Source organism: Apodemus sylvaticus, chromosome 3 (assembly GCF_947179515.1).
Source record: "Apodemus sylvaticus chromosome 3, mApoSyl1.1, whole genome shotgun sequence".
In the NCBI taxonomy this organism is placed as follows: domain Eukaryota; kingdom Metazoa; phylum Chordata; class Mammalia; order Rodentia; family Muridae; genus Apodemus; species Apodemus sylvaticus.
Window position 1 is genome coordinate 61,427,681 of NC_067474.1, and position 22,597 is coordinate 61,450,277.

Sequence of the window (22,597 nt, forward strand, 5' to 3'; positions counted from 1 at the left end):
GGACGGGGATGGATTCCATTTCCTTTGGATAGTTCACATGTTTATCAAGGGCTGAAAGGGTGATACATATTCAGCTCCATTCTGCTATTAAAACACCACGTGACTAATTTTTCAGAGTGCTTTTCTCTACTTGAATAACTCATAGGCCTGGGCCACCCCTGCAACCTGACCCCCACAGTTGCTGCTGAATGCAGTGTGCAGGCTGTTTGGGTTAAAATCAAATCTGCTTGCTGTTGGGTGCAGTTCCCCAATCTCCTTCTAGGGCCTTGGTAGAAATCTCCATCCTGCCCTGGCCATCAATGACAGTGATGCTCCATCTCTGACTAATACGAAGGCCAGATTCTGACGGACCAAGTATCCTGATATGCTAGAACCACACATTAGCAGAAACACAGAAAAGTTCATTTTGAAAAGTTTTTCTGTATTTGGTCTGTGTTTGAATGGAATAATCAATGAACAAATACCTTGGGGTTTTCTTTGGTGACCCCCAAACCTGTCTTGCCCAGAGATATAGAGACTCTAAGGAGGCATAGCTGGGGCTCTAGCTCTTTGACTTACAGGTTTAAACGGCTAGACCAGGCAGACTATGTGGAAGCCTTGGCCTGTTTGTTTAGATGTTATGTTCAGAGGAACATACGTGATTCATACATAGGAACTCACCCATACCATTGGGTACTGATCCACCCGTTACTGGGCTCAGGTTGTACTCAGTTTGGCTCCAGAATTCTGGTGCTTGGACAAGAATGACTGCAGGTGAATCCCAAAGGGTCTGCAAGCAGGCAAGCTGGGCCTGCGGAGGTTTTTCCCTGCTGAGCTCTGTCAAAGTAAAGACCATACCCCAGGCAGGCAGGGACTACTCTTACCAGTGCAGGAAGCATGAACCGTGAGCCCAGCAGGGCTTGTCCCTGCAGAGCATCCTGGTGAAAACTGCATGCTCTGCCAGGTTCTGAGCAAATGCTAGAAGCAGAACTGTTGTTGATTCATGAGCTCTGGATTGGGGGAAGCAGATACGGAAAGCAGTTGGTTACAGCTCCTATTCCCAGAGGGAGGTTTGCATCCTTTGGTCTTCTCCTTCATTTCAACCCACTACTTAAAAACAAAATCGTGCTGCACTGGTGTCAAACTCCAGGCCATAACATCCTAACTGGTGTGATTCCACAGTATTTATAACCTTGCATACCTTCGAATGCAAGAGGCAGGGGAATCATCAATTATCTAATCTACTAGGCATCCAGAGACTACAACAGGCACAGAGCAGCCACTGTGTGAATTTTCTAGAGATGAGCAGCCGATCTCTTTGCTCGGCTCTCTGGCTAGGAGAGTGTGTGTTAAAAAGAAAGGGCAGACTCACTCAGGGTCTCATGGTCTTTTCAAATGTCCTTGGGAAGGGAGCTGCCTCCCTCTCCTGGACTTGTTCCCATGCCCTATGATAGCACCCACTGTTTGGGGGACTCATAATCCCAGGCAAACTGTGACATGATTGGGAACAAAGGATGCCTGACTTTGGACAAGACCTGATGTTACAAAATCTTAGAAGGTTGAGGTGAAGATTAGAAAGCTTCTGCTTAATGCAATACAGTCCTTACTCAATAAATGGGGAAGTCAAGGGATGGTGGTGGTGTCAGAACTCTATCAATAACATCAGTGTCATCTGCTGTTTAGCTGCCTCTATATCTCAGCCCTTCCATAGAAAGGCCATCTCCACAGACCTGTAACAACGTTATTATCCCTACCCCACAGAAGAGAATACTAGGCTCACTACAATATTTCACAAATCAGGATCCCAAATAAAAGTGGAGTAAAGTTCCTGCTGGGCTCAATATCTGATGTCTGAACCTTTGTGTCTTACTGCTCTTAGGGAAAACAGAAGCAACAACAACAACAACAGCTTACTTCTAGTATCCCATCTCCTTACAAGCATGAGGGAGGTTTTCCAACAGTGCCTTATTGGTCACTGGCTGCTTCTCGTTAGCTGTTTCTCCTCCAGTCAAGTCTGGGCTTTCTGGCAAACATAGGCACCCACTCTGACTATTGTTCTGAAAAGAAATAAAGTCAGGTTGGGATGTAGTTCAGTGATAATGCACTTCCTAATGTGTACAGGCTGTGAGTCTGATCCTCTGCATAATTGAACCTTTTTGGAATGGTTTAGGGGTGTGAGGATTAAACATCAGAGCCTTAATCATCCCAAGGAAGTAGTAAGCTGCATCGCCAGCCAACATCAAACATCTAACCGTCAACTTGTAGTCTTAGCACTCAGGAAGCCGAGACAAGGTATGGCTGCAAGTTTGAGGCAGGCCTGGTATGTGTGGTGAGAGTCAGGTGAGTCATGGCCCCATAATAAGACCCTGTCTCAAAATATAAAGTCAATAAACATTGAACAAAATCTCAGACACACTTTAAATCCTAGCTTACCATGGGAAGCTATGTAACTTGGGAAAGTCTCAGCTTCCTTGAGCTTCAATTTCCTTATAAAATAAGGGTTGAAATCCCTGTCTGGTGAGATCAAGGTTGCAGAGATTGGGGGGACTTCACTCTTTCCACTGAACATGGAGGCAATGATGCACCTGTTCACACCGGTTCACACAGCATATCTCATGCCTCTGTGCTATTGTCCCTTGATCTTGCTGCCTAAACCATCCTGCCTGAAGCAGAAAAGATGTTGTCTCCATGGTGACATGTCTCCCTCTCCCCTCCCCCTCCCATCCCTCTTCTCTTCCTTTGTCTTCCTCTTCTTCCCCACCTTCTGCCCATCCCACCCTCCAGCTCTGTGCAATCTACTATGCTTTCCTTCAATGATGAACATGTGCCCCACCCACCTAACTTTTAAGCACCTAAAATATGGCTAGTGTGATAAGAAACTGAATTTTTAATTTTATCTAATTTTGATTAATAACAAGCAGCCACAAATCCCCGAGTCTGGTAGCATATGGTCGTCTGGGCTCTGCCACAGAGGAACTCCCCAATCCAACACGCCTACTTCCAGATTTATCTCATATTTCAGATTTGCTCATCAACAATGAGCAAAACTCAATCATTTCTCTTATTGGTTAATTGTGTGATTCTCACACATCAGTGGACATTAAAACCACCCTTTCGATAAAAAATGTAGCCTATTAGATCTTACTCTAGAATGACTTGTAATTGCCATTTGTAGCCCATTGCTAGCTGTTGCTGATTGATGTTACTGGTCTAGAGACTATGCTTTGAGACTCTCTGACTCCTTGTTGGGAGCATCTTATTGGGAGATCACTATGCTACGGCAGAACCCACTGAGCCAGAAGGTCCTAGGACAGTGGTTTCCCTGTGCAAAGTGGTTTGTCCCATGGGATGCTCTGTTGAATCATCTATGGAGCTCCTAAAGTTCCCAGTAGGCAGATCTCACTCCAGACCACTTAAACTAACCTTTCTGAAGGCAGATCTGAGAAATGGATGCTTCAACAAATCCCCTCACTGCTGGATCCTAGAGGGACTTCTATCTATTGGATAATAACAATACATTCATTTTATGTTATGTCATTGGAGGATCAGATGAGGCTATGAATGTTAGTGGTTTGTTAAGGGGCGGGGGGTGGGGGTGGGGGGGTAGGATTTAGACATCGACATCTAGACAGAGCCAGTCTCAAATGATGGCACCGTCTCTGTACAATGAGGGTAAGGCTGCTCTCTGTGCTTTACCTTCCAGTACTGTCCCACTGACCAGGCCACTGCAGGCACAGACGCTGAGCACGTGCAACAGTTCTACAACCTTCTGACGGCCTCCATCGACGTGTCCAGAAGCTGGGCAGAAAAGATCCCGGGATTCACTGATCTCCCGAAAGAAGATCAGACGTTACTTATAGAATCAGCTTTTTTGGAGCTGTTTGTTCTTAGACTTTCCATCAGGTAGGTCCTGATGTTCTATCTTCTCCACCTCCTCATTTGTAACAGTAAGAAGTTGGTTCAAGAAGCAAAGATGAAATGCATTCAAACATTCAAACACTGAGAAGTGGGGAACAGAAAGCATGGGGGAGTGGGGGCAGGGCACCGATGGGATCCTGGGTTCTAGTCTGAGGTCTAAGAAAAGCAGACACCTTTTAGGGCTCCAAGCAGAGCATTGCTTCGCTGGAAATCCAGCTCTGTTCCTTGCAAAATAGAGAGGATGGGTCCATGGCCCCAGGACTGTACCTTCATGGTACAGAAGGTGTTTGTGGAATTACCGCGTTTGCCTTATGAGTTTTTATTTCACAAGTGACTATTGCAAATGGGCCTCTGAAAGCACCACAGCTAAGCTCTCGGGTCAGAAGACTTCGTTCACCATTCACCACTGAGCGGCAGCAAGCTTGGGGAGGAAGTGGATACTTTTTTTGTTTTTATTTTATGTACATGGGTGTTTGCATCCATGCGTATCTGTGTGACTGTGTCATGTCCCCTGAAACTGGAGTTACAGACAGTTGTGAGCTGCCATGTGGGTGCTGGGAATTGAGCCAGGGTCCTTTGGAAGAACAACCAGTGCTCTTAATCATTGAGCCATCTCTCCAGTCCCAAAGAAGTGAATTGTATCTACCTATCTATCTGTCTATCTATCTATCTATCTATCTATCTATCTATCTATCTATCTATCTATCTATCTATCTTATTTATGTCTATCTATCCATCTATCTATCTATCTTATTTATGTCTGTCTATCTATCTTATTTATGTCTGTCTATCTATCTATCTTATTTATGTCTGTCTATCTATCTGTTATCTATCTACATATCTATCTATCTGTTATCTATCTATCTATCTACTTACCTATACTTGTGGATCAGTAGGTCCTACTAGGTAGTTTAGACTTAGACTCACAGTGGACCTTTAGCTTGGATCCAATCTCCTGAGTGCTGGGGCCCAGATGTGCACCGCCATGCCCAACAGGAAGTGATTCTTCAAATAGCTTGAATCCAGACCTAAGCTCCTCTCCACATGTCCCTTTTTTTAAGATAAAAAAAAAAAAATACTAGTTTTTATTCACCCAGGGCATATTTAATTCCATCTTCCTTGCTTCATTTCAACTACATACATCAGAGATAGACCCGTATTTCACCAGGTGTTATAAGGAAAACCAACATTTCCCTCCTTTTCTTCTCTACCACTTGGTCCTGTTTCATATTGTGACACCAGAAACTCTGCATGAAATGTAGCTCCTGTGCTTTGCCCCACCCACGTGGGCCTAGTGGTCTTTAGAATAACACTGGACACTGCACTGTAACTCATGCTCCCTTGATTCTGAAAGCAGTGTTAGAAGTCCATGGAAACATTCTGTCCATCTGCTCCCCATGTGGAAGGATCTGACAGAGAGAGTGCCTTGTTTTAGTTTAAAGCCAGGGCAGTGCCCATGAGAGTTGGTAGCGAGGTGCCTGTCACCATAGGACCAAGCAGAGGAAAAGCTCCTTGCGGGTGGGCAGCGCAGCTCACCAAGCTCTCTGCAGTGCTTGTGTCCAGGAGCTTCTCATCCGCCGTGCTCAGTAACTGCCGGCTGAGTGAAGGGATGAATGGAGCTATTCATCCGGAAGTGCAGACACTGCCTTGCGGATGCAATCGACCTGGAGAGAGAAAGGGGGAGCAAGATATTTGAAAGTTAAGGAACAGCCAAGATTAAAGAGCCCACAAAATGGAGACTCAGTTACACCTAGTACTCTCTGAATCATTCTGTGTGCTAGAATGTGCACAGGCTTTCAAAAGCCTTCATTTTATTTAATTCCCTTTGCAACCTTAGGAAATTATGATTAAATTCCTGTTTCATAGATAAGAGAAAGGAAGTCCAGAGAGATGAAAGGATACCCAAGGTTACACTGCTAAGCCATCATGTCGGATGGAGGTTCCAGGACTCCTTTTATAAGGAAGGGGATGGTTCTGAACACACTGGCAAATTTAGAAACAGCCCTCTATAGCTCCCTTATTTAAGTTCAAGGAGATAATACATTCTGCCACCTTTGACTCTGTGATTGGCACTTGGAGAAACTTGTTGCTTTGAGTTTACATAATGGAATCACAGTGTCTAGCCCCAGGCCTTATCAGCTTCTGGCATTTAAGGAAATACAGGAGCAGCCTTGACTGCAAGCCCCAAGGGGAAATCTCCCATTTGCTGCAGAGAGAGGCCATTGTATGACTTTACTTCAGGAGACCTCCTAACAAAGGTCTATTCACCCCAGATAGGGGACCAACAATAGGCCAAAGAAATGATTTTATCCAAGCTCAGGATGATGAACCAGGATGTTTGCTGGGTTCACTAATGGGAGCATATATAAGGGTTTCCTTACAGCAATATTGGTGCCCCCCAAAGATGCCCCACCAAAAAGTCATACCTAGCATGAGTGATAACCTCCCAAAAGGTGCATAGATGGCTCCCCTGATTCAGTCTCCTACCTCCTGTACACCTCAGCACCGCCCTTGGCAGCATGAACTGGGTGCGGCAGTGTTACACACTTCTGAGTGTGGAAAGGCAGGGTCAAGGAAAGACTGTAATGACCGCAATGGCTGCTGAGGGTCTTATAATCTGCTCCTCACTCCTGTGAACCTAGTAGGGCTGCTGTTGTGAGGGACTCCTGTCAATAATCATGTGTGACACTGATTTCAACAGGGTAACATATGAGTCAGCGAGAAGTCATGTGCTGGGCTTCCCCCAGACCAGTGGTTCTCAACTTTCCTAACCCTGTGACCCCTTAATACAATTCCTCGTGCTGTGGTGACCCCCAACCATAAAATTATTTTCGTAACTGTAATCTTGCTACTGTTATGAATTATTATGTAAATATTTAATATGCAGATGGTCTTAGGGGACCCCCTATGGACACCCACCCCCAAAGGGGTCATGGCTTACATGCTGAGAATCACTGGACTAGATATTATCCAAGAACTTGCCTCTCCACATTTCATCCCAGACAAGTCATTAGCTATGCTAGCCCTAGGAAAACAGGAGTGTTGGCCCATGTTCTTTAAGGATGTTAGCACAGACAGATGGTGCAGGCTGTTCCATCCCAGGAGCACACCTTTGCTGATGACAGTACCGCACATAGCTTTCAGCACTGCCCCCTCCCCCGTGTGATGTTGGTACCTATGAATTATGATGATACCATGTTAGCCAGACTGAGAAGACCTGTCTAATGTGTGTCTCCCTCCTCTGCCCAACCCCCCCAGGTCAAACACTGCTGAAGATAAGTTTGTGTTCTGCAATGGACTTGTCCTGCATCGACTTCAGTGCCTTCGCGGATTTGGGGAGTGGCTCGACTCCATTAAAGACTTTTCTTTAAATTTGCAGAGCCTGAACCTTGATATCCAAGCCTTAGCCTGCCTGTCAGCACTGAGTATGATCACAGGTAAGCGCCAGCTCCCAAAAGCTGGCGACTGTGGCCCCTTTCTCTAACCTGTGACCAGGTGGCTTCTGTGCTTCTGATAGCTAACCACCAAGTTTGACTACTTTAAGCAAAGAAAGCATGTGTCCACAGCTTACCCTTCCGAGTTTCTAGGAGAGAGGATCAGTGCAATTGAGTTATAATCAGAGCCCGATTCCTCTGGAGCCTGTTAGCAGTTGACTTGGCTACTTCAAGGCTGTTTTTACAAAAGGTCACCAGAAAGATCATTTTAACCAACCTGCCATTCCTTTGGACTTCTTCCCAGTCTTTGCGTAGAGACCTAGAGTGCATTAAAGAGCTACAGCCTATGGAAGACAGCATTATCTACTAATCCTGGCTAGGAGAGAATCGAGAAAAATGGGGATTTGTCAAAAAGTGAGAAACGACTCAACTCCTCGGCTTTTAAAAAGTTCAAAAACAGAAGTATAAAGTTTGTTCCATTTCTAGAGTTGGGGAGATAGTCAAGTAGTAAAATACTCAAGCCTCGCAAGCCCGAGGGCCCGAATTCAGTCCCCAGAACCCACATTTAAATATGCTAGGTGTGATGGCATGAGCTCATGATCGCAACTCGGAGGAGGTAGAACAGGATGATACCTGAGGGCTTGCTGGTCACCCAGCCTCTTAACTGGTGAGCTCTGGACCAGTGAGAGATTCTGTCTTAAGAAGGGTAGGGGCTATTCCTAAAGAAGATACCCAAGGATGTACACACACACACACAGATACACACACCATGAAAATACACACACACAAAAGTGCTCAGTTTCGATATTACTCTGCTCTTTCGTTACATGCCCATCACCCTGTCCCCTGGAGGAGCTGCTGTGGGCCCCTTCATCCTTCATCCTTGCAGTTTCTTGTTAAGTTGCATCTTCATCAGTGATCATCAGTGGACCCGGGGGAGAAAGTGCCTTGAGATGCAAGCTCCAGAAAGGGTTAACTGGATCTGAAAATTCCTCCTCCTTTGGGTCAGACCCAAGCCCAACAAGGCTGACTGGTTGAGAGTCAAGTTCAGGCTGGATGTGCTCTTGGCTAGAGGAAATATTTCCCAGATAGGTGACACTGATCACTGAGAAAAGCTGCCCTCTCCTATCTAAAAACAGCCTTGCTTTGCAGAAGCTGGTGGTTCTCAACCTGCAGATCACAAACCTATGGCGGGGGTCAAATGACCCTTTCATAGGTGTCACCTAAGACCATCTTCATATTAGATATCTACATTATGATTCAAAACAGTAGCAAAATTACAGTTATGAAGGAGCAATGCAAATAATTTTTTGATTATAAGCTGTAATAAAGGGTCGCGGTGTTAGGAAGGTTGGGAACCACTAGCCTAAGCACTGCTTACCTGCATCTACTTATGTCATATGTGAGCCAGAGTTAGGTGTGTCTGTGTGTCCCCAGAGACCAGGCTAGTCATGTACACGACTCTCTGCTCCTGGTCTTTAGTCCTGGGTGAGAAGATTGGTTCTTATGAGAGCTATCATAGTATTCCAATATTATGAAACAAAAGCAAAGGCAGCCTTAGTGGGTATGGATTCCACTGGCCCGGTCTTCTGATGTCACAGCAAAACACATAAAAACAAATTGCTGTTTAAGACCCAAGCACTTGCCGGGTGGTGGTGGCGCACGCCTTTAATCCCAGCACTTGGGAGGCAGAAGCAGGCAGATTTCTGAGTTCGAGGCCAGCCTTGTCTACAGAGTGAGTTCCAGGACAGCCAGGGCTACACAGAGAAACCCTGTCTCAAAAAAAAAAAAAAAAAAAAAAAAAAAAAAAAAAAAAAAACCAAGCACTTCACTCGGAAGACTCTAATGAGACTAGCCCCAAGGTCACTTTGTCATCTAGATCTTCAGCTCCATTTCAGACCCATTCAGCATTTCTGGGACAGGTAGACATCCAAAAAACTGCAAAGTATAGACATAGGATTGAGTTTATTTACAAAAGACAAAAAATATTTTGAGCAGGCTTCAGCCTTCAACTAAAACAAGTTCACTGCTGTATCACTACAGGAATAGGAGTTGAACATATAGCCACTGGTCTAGGTGCTGACTCACATGAAACTGGATTTTCAAAGGTGATGACACACATGCCTGGAGGAGACAGGATGTGTCAATTAATCCACAGGATGCAGAGGGTTGAACAGAATGTGGAGATGCTGGAGAGGGGATCAAGTGTCAAGAGACCACAGGCTAGGGAGCAGAGAATTTCCACAGGTCACTGTGGAAGGAATAATAACTCTAAGCATAAATAAAAATCTCCCAAAGCTACTGAAAATATGACTGACCTAAGTGTCACAAAGGAAATGGCTAAACAGTCTAGTGTTGGGAGAAGCCACTAGACGTTCAGAAAGAGTGTCACAGGACACAGAACCTTTCCTCAGCCTTCCGCACCCGGTGAGGCAGGTGGGGTCTGTCTTGAGATCAGTGGAGAGCCACAGAAATCTTTGAACAGAGGAACAAGATGGCCAGACTTGCATTCTAGAATGATCTACAGTGGCTGCTGGCTTTGAGCACAAAGTAGGTCAGGAAGGAGAAGAGGAAATAAATAGTATAGGGGCTGCACCTCACAAGGAGGGCCTGGTTTATGAAGCCAGTTCTTGCTCTGTTTTGCTCTATGGAAGTTAATGGACCCCAGGGTACCAGGTGTTCCCAACCCAAAGAGTCCACAAAGCATCCAGAGCAGAAACTGAGCGGAAGGTGGTGCTCATCTGTGCCTCCCATTTGTGCTGAATTGTGGTCAGAGCTGACCAACCCACTGCCCACTCAGGCAGAGACTGCTGGAGGAAGAGGCAGGTTGGCATGGCAGGAAAAGCATGGGTTTCTGGTTCTAGTAACCCCCTTATTAACCTGGAGTCCGGTGTTCCATTAGCAAGGACTTCCCTGCACTTCTGTTTCCTCTTCCACAAGATGGGGATAATAGCATCTATTCCATGGGGTGGCAGTACACTTTTGTAACCTACAGGTTACAAAAGACTGGGCTGATGGCAACCAAACTGGACTCTTGGAAAACGTTAGCTCTCTTTATGCCTCTCCTTGGGGTGGCCTTGATGGAAGTTCCCTCAAGTTGGGGTCCGACCTGTCCTTCTCTTTGGAAACCTTGAACACTATAAAATCAAACTCAGTGTCATAAAGAAAAGTTGGTAGCTTTGTATGGCAGTAAGAACTGGGCACGAGGGCTCACCCAGGAGACCAAAGCAAGAGGATTGTGAGTTCAAGGCTAGCTTGTCCTACACGGTGAGTTCCAGACCAGCCTGTCTCAAACAAAACAAGGCAGTATAGTACGGATGGTGTCTACTTCCTTAGACACTTGGGCGACTCAAAGGACAGTGATCACCAAACAGTGAGGAAGACTGACTGGGCGGAATGATTGGTATGTAGGTCTTTTTCACGGGTCAGCTCCAGTTCCTGCCTTCATTCCCAACAGCCTTTCTAGAGCAAGCTGTCAGAGGTGCTGCAGATATCACACAAGCAGAATTCGCCCTCTAATCTCATAAAACTCTTAGGATTTGGTAGCTGGGAAGGATCTGGGATACATGAGAGCATTGGTCAGCAGCAGAAGAAAAATGCCTAAGAAGTGTTCTCACCGTTGTGAATCTCCACTCGCCGTTGAGTGGGCAGTCCCAGGAATCTTGATGGCAGGAGGCCTCATAGTCAGAAAGTGGTTGTGGAGCATCAGATGAGCCCTGGGGAAATTCATTCAAAAAAACTGTCTGTTCTGAAACCAGAGAGGCACCTGTGAAAGGGAGGAGGGAGTTTAGCCCATTACCCAGTCTAGCTTCCACAAGAAGCCTTCAGAAATTGAATAGTGGTGGTAGTTTACTCAAACATGATGTCTCCCCCTAATTTATTTTTCTTCTTCCTCCCCTGAAGTACTGGGTGGTGAGATGGGACAGGAAGCAGTCTCTTTTTGATCACTCTCCCATCCTACAGTAATAGGGAGTTCCCCCACAGTTTGTGGTTTTCACATGTTTTCTGGGTCCCCAGTTCATCTGCCCTAACCAATGCCTCCTGTCAAAGCCACATCCCTGGAGCAATGTGAACGCTTTGCTTCTTTGACATTGATAGGGGTGCAGTGTGTTGTTACTGACTCGCCATCCTCCCAACAGAAAGTTAGTGTGGAGTTCCCACTTTACAAAGTCCAGGCGTTGGGGCCTCTCCAGGCCAGGCTGTAGGCGCAGGAATAGGAAGATGAGCTGGGCATGCATCCTGATAACAGGAATTTTGTCATCTGCCAAGATATGCTATAAGGAGCTCTCTGCATGGTGGTTAGCATTTAGGTTCTTTTGTTTTAATTTGGTTTGGTTTTTGGTTTTTTGAGACAGTGTTTCACTATGTTCACTGTGCCAGAACTCACTCTGTAGATCAGCCCGGGCCTGGAACTCACAGAGATCTGTCTGTCTCTGCCTCCAGAGTTCTGAGTTTACAGGCAAGAGCCACTATATCTGCAAACATTTAGGTCCTTAAAGGGATAGATTCGGTGAAGATGAAGTCTGGGTAATTGCTACGTTGTGGGGAATTAAGAACGCTCAATGTACTGGTCATGAGTAACTTCCCAAAGCAGTAGCATTTAGATGAAAAAGGTCACTGGCAGAGAGGAGCCGGGGCGTGACCATAAAACACCCCAGCACAGTTGTGGGGAAATCATGGACGGTCCAATTACTTTCTTCATGTATTTAATCATATACATGACCAGAGCAGAAAGAGGAGAACATTACAAAGAATCCAGGCTATGATTCTGAATGACTTCCTGACCTGAAGCAAGCATGAGAGCAGAGGCAGGAGTCTACTCTGGAAGACAGTGTTGCTACCTCTGGAGGCACCGGCTTGCACGCAGCCTCTGTGCTCTGGGAAAACATAAAGGTTTGTCAGTGAAACAACTGACTCACTGGGATACTTACCTTATCACTATGAACTACACTCAACTAACCTTGGAGTATAAGCATGTATTTTCTATCAGTCTAGTGACTGGTACAGAAATATGATCTAAAAGGTCCTTTGGAGCCAGATAGCAGAAGAAATTTTGGTGCCCAAAAGGAGTTCCCAAGGTTTTTTTTTTTTTTTTTTTTTTTTAACAGATTCAGGTAGAACAGCGAGTTCTTTCTCTTCTATTTTTTCTGGTCTTATTGGAACATGGCCTCTAAGATGGAGGCAGAAGAAAGGCAGATCTAGGGGCAGTGGTGAGATCAACACTTGGCTGATCCCTCACGCTGCCTTTCCAGAGCGCTTCTGCTTGCTTTGAATATCTGGCCATTCTGATTTTTGCACCAAATACAGCTATCAACAACGTGGCAAGGGCGATTAGGACGAAATTTGACAGAATGATATAGTTTGGAAAAGAAGGGGAGCATTTTCAGGATCTGAATTCGGGTCTTCATCTGGCCACACTTGGGATATACTTTGGGGCCCAAACAAAAGCCTAAGGACAAGAGGAATCCTAGCAGTCTTTAAATTTACCTGTCTGGTGCACGACCGGCATTGATTGAATAGATGTGTTGTAAATATCAGTAAGTCTCTCAAATTAGGAAACTCTAAATAATTTTTAACCCACCATTGTTATTAGAAAATAGCCTGGCTCCCCGAGAGATGCATGATTTCAACTTAGATGAATTCAGCTGGTGTCTGTGAGCTCTGCCAGGTGCCAGGCGCATAGTCCCTGCCCCTTAAGGAGTCCATGGTCTTAGAGAGACAGACAAAAAAGACAGCTTTGTGCCCCTGTACCTGACTCGCGGCCCCCTGACCACTGTGGGTTCTGGGACTGCCCGGCGGTTGGCAGAGGATACATGGCTCATCAAGTAGCAGCAGTGTGACTTTCTAGAGAAAGAGGAGGCGCTCAGAGCAGGAAGTCCTGTTCGATGTTTGCTGTCTCGGTAACAGCCCCATTTCGTTTCTTCCTCCTTGGCTAGAACCGTGTCATCCTCTCAGAGTTGGCCAGTGCCCCAAGACCTGCTCAAAAAGCTGGCTTGGGGGGATGGGTCACTGCTGAACCCTGTCCATCCCTGTCTCTACCCACTGCTTTCTGCTCTGAGGTAGAGATCCTGGCGCTTCTCGTAGCGACCAAGAGGCGGAAGTGTGAACTGTAAAATAGCAAAAGTCAGCTCAGTGTCAGAAACCAACATACAGCCTTGAAATGGGAACAGAGTTCTTTGGGAGAGAGTTCTCCTAGGCAGTCCCACGTGAAAGTAAAATAAGAAGCCCTGGAAATGAGGTTTACAGAGATGAGGTGAGCATAGGGTAGAGATGCTGCCCACCCAGAGGCTCTGAGGGCAAAGGCTCACTAGGGCAGAACTTCTCCACCTGGCACACAGAGCACTGGGCACAGTATGAAGTGGCACATGCTAATCGTGTGGGCCCGGAGCAGGGCCTAAGGCTCTGCATTGCTCACAGGCTCCTGGGCTTTGTTGGCTCTGCTGAGATGCGAGCCACTCCTTGAGGAACAAGGGAACCTATTGTTAATTGGGCTTCTTTGGCATTAATACTAGCTAATATTTTTTTAGACCGTGCCTGGCACAGCACCAAGAGTTTTACATGTGTGGTTTTAGTGTTGCTTAATAAGTTTGGAAGTACCTGAGATGGATCACAGGGAGAAAAAAGCCAGTCGAAATCAATTAAAACAACGTAGGCAGCAAATATTAGAGATCTCGTCCAGAGGAAATTCTCATTGAGAAAACACAGATGCGAGGAACACCATGCAGAGAGTAGCTAAAATTTCTGGGGTAGGGCCCTGGGGGAGGAATCCCCACAGGTTATTATGAGTTTGGGAGAAGGAAGATTTCTGTGCCATTGGCCGATGAACTCAAAGCCATAGCTGACCTGAAAGATAATGAATTGAGTTTTTTTTTTAAACAAAGTATTTGCAAGTATTTATTAAGTGTCTACTACATTCCAAGTGCCTGACATTATTCCAAGTACTTGGTATGTAAAGATCATTTAATTCTCAGAGCAAGACAAGCGGCAACTGGCATTTTTAGCCCTCTTTCCCAAGTGTGGAAACAGAAAAAAGTGTAGTCACCCAGCTAATAACTGACAGAGCTGGGAGGTACGAAGAGGGGAGCTTCTGCCTGGGAACTCTGGGAGTTTGTTAAGTTCTTTAGTATTGTGAGCTTCTTAAAGGCCCCCAGCTCGTTCGTTTCATCTGAGCAACTTCCACGCTTAGTATTCATTTAATCGTTTCTTAAATGACTTTGATCTTCCAACTTACAGATTTATCTATCTGATGTGTATTAAGTGTCCTTGGTGTGCTAGGTTTGGTGCAGAAGGTGGAACCACAGTAAGTAAATATAGGACACTTCTCCAGGAAGCTTAAACCAAAGGAAAGAGGCAGGCAATTGTCACATGAGTATCAGATTTCAAACTTGCTTGTCCTGCAAAGGGAGATCCTGTACTAGGAGAGAATCTGCATGGAGCCAAGAAGGAAGTTTCCTTGACAGAATATTGGATCTGAGATGAGTAGATCCCAACTGGCTGAGGAGAAGTACATGAGCAGGTGTCTCATGATTTCCCTCGGTCAATCCCACCCGTTCCTCTCCTCCCCTCTTCTCTCCACCTCTCCTCTTCCTTCTTCCTCTCCTCCTGCCTCCTTCTCTTTCCCTCCAACTCTCTCCTGCCCTCTTCACACTCAGCAGAGCCTTCTGTGGCATGGATGTCTAATATGCTACTGTGCTAATAGGAATCCAAACTTGTCTTTAGATTCTAACTGCCCCACACAGTAGAGTGAGCTGTTTTCTTCACTGCTCCGACCCCACTGTCTCTAGTACTGTTTGCCCCAGAGTAGGTACTTAATAAACATCTATTGGAAGAAGTAATTAACCACTAGTTAATTAGGTCCACAGAAAGTAGGAGGCTGCTGAAGGAAGGCCAGCTCATCTCAGGCTGAAGAGAAACTTTCTAATAGTTAGAGGCAGTCAGAGGCAGGTAGTCAGCTAGTGGTTGAGAGAAATTCTCAGATTTGGTTTGAAAGAAACTGGTCCCTTGCTAATTTCAGCCCTAGGGAAGTCACTTAACTCTTTGAGTCTTCTTACATATTAATTAAAGAAAACATTTGCCTTGCCTCATTCTGAGCTAAAATAATCTAAAACAGTAGAACCTAAAGGTTATTAAATGAGTTCTAGTCACAGGTTAAAGTGTCTGACCTGCCAGGCTTAGGTGGACCCTGACTCTGGGTTTGTGGTGCCTTGAGTGGAGATTCTTCTCATAGGTGGGAATTTAAACAAAGCAGATCAAATCACTTCCGATGTGCACACACAATATTTGTGATATATAACTAATACTTAACCATGACTCTAGGAGTTCTGTTTTGACATCTTGGAAACATAATATTAAAATGTAGGACTGTATAATGAGTGTATAAACCTAATGCAAAAAGCTTGTTTGGTTAAGTCATTGGAAGGGGTGACAAGAATTTTTTGGTTGTTGTTGCTGCTGAGGATTCAAACCAGGCCATCATGTGTGCTAGGCAAGTACTCTACCACTAAGCTACACCCCTCCTGCCCAGAAAAATCTTAATCTTCCTTGTATAAATCTCTGTGAAATGAGAAAGCACCTGACTCCCTCTCTCCCTCTGTATTATGAACTCTAGCTGTTTGCCAATCTGCAAGGGGTGGGGGGAGTTCCCTTTGACTGGCTGTCAGTGATTAGAATTTTAAGGAATTTTAAATTGCTGAGAAGGTCCCAGACAGTTGGTGAGTCCCTGGTGTTCTGAAAACCTTGCTGGCTGCTGGCAGGAGTCTACACAGAGACTGAATTTTGTCTTACCTCCTATGGAAAACTAGAGAAGCCACATATCCTGAGAGTGTTCACGACAACAAAGACAGAGTGAGGTGCCTTTGGCTCCTAACAGGAGTGTCTATGAATTCCTCAAGGAATTCCAGGCCCGGTTGATCCAGCTGGCAGGAGGTATCGATCTCCACTTCAATTCACTGAATAAATAATGGTTGCCATAGTTATTGAGCAGCCGCCACTGGCTGGAGAGCAGAGAAAACTCCATGCTCCCTTCTGTGAGTTTGGCCAAGAGGAAGCCTAGCTCTAAGGTCGCACAATCAATCAGCAGCCCCGCCCCCAACCACCACATCACACCGAAACATTGCTCAGTTCCTTCATCCTATAATGAGCATAGAATCTCGGATGTTCTGTGAGACAGGAGGCCCTGGAAAGACCTCAGTTAACGGACTGGCATTTGATTGTGAGAGACACCTCCTCTCCCCAGCTTGTAAATCAGATTCGATGTATCACAATGCTAATAGAATTAAATATCGGCAAGTTAGTACTTGGTCATGTTGTATCTGTGACAGGACTTCATGAAGGACCATCTCTCATCTTGTTCTGTTTTAATAGTATTCTCCAACTAGCACTAACCTAGACATTTTTAAAAGAAAGGTTAAAAAAAAAAACATCCAGTTATCTCACAAATATTTTCATCCTTTTTGTGAAGAAAAGAAAATATCCTTCTTTTTTATTAGATATTTGCTTTTTTTTTACATTTCAAATGTTATCCCCTTTCCTTGTTACTCCTCTGAAAATCCCCTATCCCATCCCCTCATCCCCCTGCTAACCAACCCACCCACTCCCACTTTCCTGACCTGGCATTCCCCTACACTGGGGCATTGGACCTTTGCAGGACCAATGACCTCTCCCCTCATTGGTGTCTGACCAGGCCATCCTCTTCTATATATGCAGCTGGAGCCATGGGTCCCTCCATGTGCACTCTTTGGTGTGGTTTAGCCCCTGGGAGCTCTGCGGGTACTGATTGGTTCATATTGTTGTTCCTCCTATGGGGCTGCAAACCCTTCAGCTCCTTGGGTCCTTTCTCTAGCTCCTCCATCAGGGACCCTGTGCTCAGTCCATTGGTTGGCTGTAAGCATCAACTTCTGTATCTGTCAGGCACTGGCAGAGCCTCTCAGGAGACAGCTCTATCAGGCTCCTGTCAGCTAGCACTTGTTGGCATCCGTAATAGTGTCTGGGTTTGGTAACTATATGGGATGGATCCCCAGGTAGGGCAGTCTCTAAATGGCCTTTCCTTCAGTCTCTGCTACACTTCTTTATAGTATGTGTATGTGTGCATTTGTGTATGTTCCACAGTGCAATTCTAGAAGTCAAAGAAAATAGCCTGGGGGAATCCATTTTTCTCCTTCTACTGCGTGGAGACCATAGACTAAAATCAGATTATCAGACCAGGCAACAAATACCCTTACCTGGTCAGTCATCTTATCAGTCACAGATTTTTATTATTATTTTTGCATAGATGAGATCATAGCTGGGGCTATTTAAAACTCTCTTCTTCATTTAATGTTACTGGTGTTTTCCATATTGTTTAGTAATCTTCATACTTATCTCTGACAGCTTCAGGATCTTCCATGTATGGCTATGCTGTTATTCACTGAACAGTACCCCTGTTCTTCATCTTTGCCCCTGTTCCCAGTGCTTGCTTTGTTTAGGTTCTTGGGTGTGGGGCGGTAACAGATTCATGTTGTGTCCAATGTTTCCATACATACAGCATTGTTGTTTTTGTTTTCTTTGACTTTCTTCTTTGGATAAATTCTCAGGAATTGTGGTAGCTTGGTCAGGGGCTATGGACATTTTTATACCTCTTGAATTCACTGCCAAACTCGCTACCTGGTTCTATGCTTTGGGGAGAACGGTGTAAACTTTTGGCAGCTCCCCCACTACACACAGGATTCCTAGAGGTTCACTCTTAGCCTTCAGCACGGAGGGAAGGTGGGGGGGGGGGGGACTCTGCATCTAGTAAGGATAAACCAAGTGCGGAGCTTTGCCCCGGGCTAACCAGCTAATAGTTTCCTAGTGCAAGCAAAATCAAGAGCTGCAGAGCTTGGGATACTGAGGCTCTGTTTCTGTTTAGTCATTCAGTTGCCTCCTGTTTACCAAGTGACAGCCACTGTCTCAGGGGCTGACTATCCTGGTGTGTGGCACTCTAAAATTGGTATTGGTAATATCATATTAGTTGGAGGACATTTATGTAACGATCGCAGTTTTCTGTCAATTCACTGTCTGATGTTTAAGATGAATAAGAAGAATAGGACTAAGATCTGCGCGCTTTCCACCCGCGTAGGAAGAAGACATTGAGTCTTGAATAGATTGGGTCCCAGGCAAAGGACAGAGCCAGACATGGATTCAGTTCCAAACCCAGGGCTTCTTTCTCTATGAAACACCTCATTCCAACAGAAACCTGCAAGTCATAATTCAGTGAGACACTGGGGGCAGATTCCATGATGTACTTAAATACATCTTAACCAACAGCTCTGGAAGGGGGGGGCGTTAAGAGCCCTTAAATCCAGCCTCCTCTCTTAAGGCCCTGGTGAGGAAAGTCATATCCACTAACCACACTATGAGAACACAGGTTTCCTGCTTTGCAGGCCTCTTTTATTTGGGACAAGAAAGAAAAATTGTCCTGGTAGTTGCTTTCTTTAGCTTTTGCTTCAGAGCAATAACTTTTCTAACAAGACCTATGACTAAAACAACTAAATCTTGGAGAGGTTAGAAGCTAATGCTAGCTAGATCACTGTTTAGAAAGATACCTTGTGCCCCTCAAAATGTGTAGTTTTATATAAGGACGGGATTGAGGAAGACACTAAGGTCAATGCTCACAAACACACACACACACACACACACACACAGGAACACACACACAAATAAATAAACATGGTTTTTAGATATAAATATACCAATAGAAGGAAACTAGGAATAGAGGAGACCCCGCTCTTCCCTTAGAAAAGAGGTTCAACTTTACACCAGCTGTAAAAGTCACTTGTGTGGGATGTCAGGTCCTGTGTCATAGTGAGACCCAACAAAGTTTTCTAGCCAGAGAACAAACTCTTCCTGGAAGATGGGCTTCAAATGCCAGCTTTCTGCAACTGTGTGACTGAGAACATCACCAGCTTGGCCAAAAAGATCCAAATGGCTAACATGGGAACCCTTTTCTGTATAGTTGTGTGAAAGTAAGAGGTACCCCCCCCCGCCCCGATGTCTTGACAAATGTCTGCTCCACGTCTTCCCAGGCCTTCCCCTCTCTGCTGTGAGTTTTCCCTCTCTGCCTTAGGAGGACCTGTGTGTTTTGTAGAGTTCCAGGCACAGGTCAGTGGGCATTCTGAGGAATGAAACAGAACACAGGACAGAGAGGTGACTTTTCTCAGCAGTGGTTAGCAGCACACGGAGACTGTAGGAGTGCACTTAGGCTCGGGGGCCACGGGGCTCACATCATGGCTCCCTCCTCAGTTTGGAACTGAAGCATTTATTCACTTTCCTGTGCCAAGCCAAGTGAGAAAGACCAGCTGGTCAGCACTAGATCCTCCTACTTCTGCCTCCCTGTGGCTGGATTACAAGCATGTGCCACCATATCTGGTGGGTTCTGGGGAATTAAAAGCAGGTCCTGACTGAGTTTCCAACTGAGCTATCACCCCAGTCTACAAAGGGCAAGCTGGCTGTAAAATGCCTAACCCCTCTGACAGAAAAGGAGAGAGACCTTAATTGGGATGTCTAGTGCCTTTGACCCGCCCCCCCCAAGCTTACCAACTTCTTCCTGTCCTTCTACAGAGCGACATGGGTTAAAAGAACCAAAGAGAGTGGAGGAGCTATGCAACAAGATCACAAGCAGCTTAAAGGACCACCAGAGGACGGGGCAGGCTCTGGAGCCCTCAGAGCCCAAGGTCCTCCGCGCACTGGTGGAACTGAGGAAGATTTGTACCCAGGGCCTCCAGCGCATCTTCTACCTGAAGCTGGAGGACTTGGTGTCCCCACCTTCTGTCATCGACAAGCTCTTCCTTGACACCCTGCCTTTCTGAGCAGGGGAAGCCTGAGCTAGCTCCCTGCTCTGCTGGCACCTGATCACTAAGTGAGCAAAAGGATGGGTTTGAACACCTCCCACACTGTCCTTCCGTCAGGGGAAAAGCAGCTCCCATAGAAAGCAAAGACTTTTTTTTTTTTCCTGGCACCTTTCCTTACAACCTAAAGCCAGAAACCTTGCAGAGTATTGTGTTGGGGTTGTGTTTTATATTTAGGCTTTGGTGGGTGGGTTGGGAGGGGGTAAATAGTTCATGAGGCTTTTTTAAAGAAATTGCTGACAAAGCACTTTTGGATGATGCTATCCCAGCAGTGAGGTGGGGAGAAAGGATAATATAACTCTTTTAAAAGCTCTTTCTGGGGAATATGATTATGGTTGCTTTGTATTTAAAAATAAGAACAGCCAAGGGCTGTTCACCAGGGTAGGGCTGTCTTAAGACTGATCCCTTTAGGATATACTTCCTGTGTCAAGGGTACATACGTGGTGCAAACGAGGCAGAGAATTCCCTTTTCTTCGTTTCTTTCTTCTTAAAAAAAATGGCAAAAGATGGAAGATTATCTACAAATCAGACTTAGCAAAATGATAATGGCTATTTGCTTCCATATACAAGTGCAATTTTTTAGAGTGCTGTCTTACTAAGTCTTGTTTGTGAACTCCCCCTTATTTTATATGAAAATAAGAAGGAGGCAGTCATGTTATCAAATGGTGTGCTCATTTTCCTTGCTAAGGCTTGATCCACCTGCCCTGTAAAACCCTTCGGAGGTGTGGCCCTTCCAAGACTTTGAGGCCATTCTTGATGAAATTCGGCCCCTGGTGACTATCCAGCCATCCTGAAGTGGGATCAGGTTATAAAATGGATTGCATACAACTGTCTTCGCTGTGTTTTGTCAACCTGGACAGAGTTCTCTAAATCTAGTTCAGTTGTAGCAAGTTCCTGATTCATCCATTCAGAAGCCCAAGGAGCATTGGGTGACTCAATCAAGTGTTAACCCTAGGAGAACAAGCAAATAAGTAGGAACTGGGTCATACAGGGTAAACACCAGAGATGATAAGGATTTATATATATATACATATATATATATAAAATATAATTTTTGTTAATCATTAGAGACAATTTTGGAAAGCAAGAGAATCATCTTTAAAAAAAAAAAGAAGAAAAGATAGTATTAATGTGAGTACTAGAGAAGATTAGTGGGTTGCGGTTCAACATTCCGTGTTTGTGCCCCTTTTATATGTTTCTACTGTTGATGCCATATTATTATGAAATAATTTGTTGCATAGTGTCCTTATTTGTATGAACATTTGTATGCACGTTATATTGTAATAGCTTTGCCTGTATTTATTGCAAGACCACCAGCTCCTGGAGGCTGAGTTACAGAATTATCAAATGGGGTGTTTGTGGTGACTTGGATACACCAATTAGAAATTAAATAAGCATATATATATAAACATAGCAGGTTACATATATATTTATAATGTGTCTTTTTATTAACCATTTGTACAATAAATGTCACTTCCCACGCAGTTATTTTATCCTTCATTTGCAGTGACCTTTAAGGCAGCACTGTTTAGCACTTTGATATGAAATTTTTGCTTATGTTTTGCTAAATTCTGATAATGTTTGAAGATTTTAAGGTCTAAAAGTCTTTATATTATATACTCTGTATCAAGTCAAGATACCTTTGGCCGTTTTGCTAAGACTCAAAACTTTGAATGTCAAACTGATGTCATAGTAGCTTTTGTTAGCTTTTAATCATTTTTGCTTTAGTCTTTTTAAAAAGATAATAACAAACTACACTGTTTATATTGTCATTAAATTATACAATCAAACAAATGCCAAATGAATTGCCTAATTGCTGCAAAGTGTAACCCAGATAACAAGTCATATCCTCTCCTTTTTTCGCAACTCATTCAGATATTTGATCTTGTGTTTTGTTTGTATAAGATTTTATGAAATATCTTTACCTTCCTATCGAGATGACAGGGCTTGAAATGTTAAGATTTTTGAACCTCAGACTTGGAAGGGGCCTGGCTCATCGTCTGATCAGATCTCCTGAAATTCAGAAAGGAGAAGCCTAGGGGCCCATTGCAGGGCAAACAGCTAGCAGCAGAATAAATACTCAGACTTAATTCACCTTCCCTTACTGCATCTATAGGAAAATAGACTTTTAAACATAGTCACTCATACTAACGTTTTACCTGCAGACAGCCTTGAATAAAGTAGTACTTTGGCATTAATTTGTTGAGCTTATATGCAAACGTAATAAACATTATTAAATATCAGGAAAGCTAACATTTCACACGAGATCGCTTCAGACCAAATTCAATTTGAATTTGAATAAATTAGAAGTACTGAGCATACATAACCTTCTTGTGCACCTTGAGTATTGGAAAGTTAATCCTTGGTTTTTTTGTTTTGTTTTGTTGTTGTTGTTTTTTTTGT

General features: G+C 44.6%; 1 protein-coding gene across 2 annotated transcripts in view; it reads left to right on the plus strand.

The window, feature by feature from the left end:
- Window positions 1–20,367, plus strand: part of Nr4a3 (nuclear receptor subfamily 4 group A member 3) — a 34,769-nt gene extending 14,402 nt beyond the window's left edge. For both annotated transcript variants that reach the window (XM_052176470.1, XM_052176469.1), the window contains 3 exons: window positions 3,683–3,882; window positions 7,156–7,334; window positions 19,908–20,367. In XM_052176470.1, the coding sequence (XP_052032430.1) occupies window positions 3,683–3,882; window positions 7,156–7,334; window positions 19,908–20,155 (627 nt within the window). In that variant the 3' untranslated portion in view covers window positions 20,156–20,367. The remainder of the gene's footprint in view (window positions 1–3,682; window positions 3,883–7,155; window positions 7,335–19,907) is intronic.
- The last annotated feature ends 2,230 nt before the right edge of the window (window positions 20,368–22,597 follow it).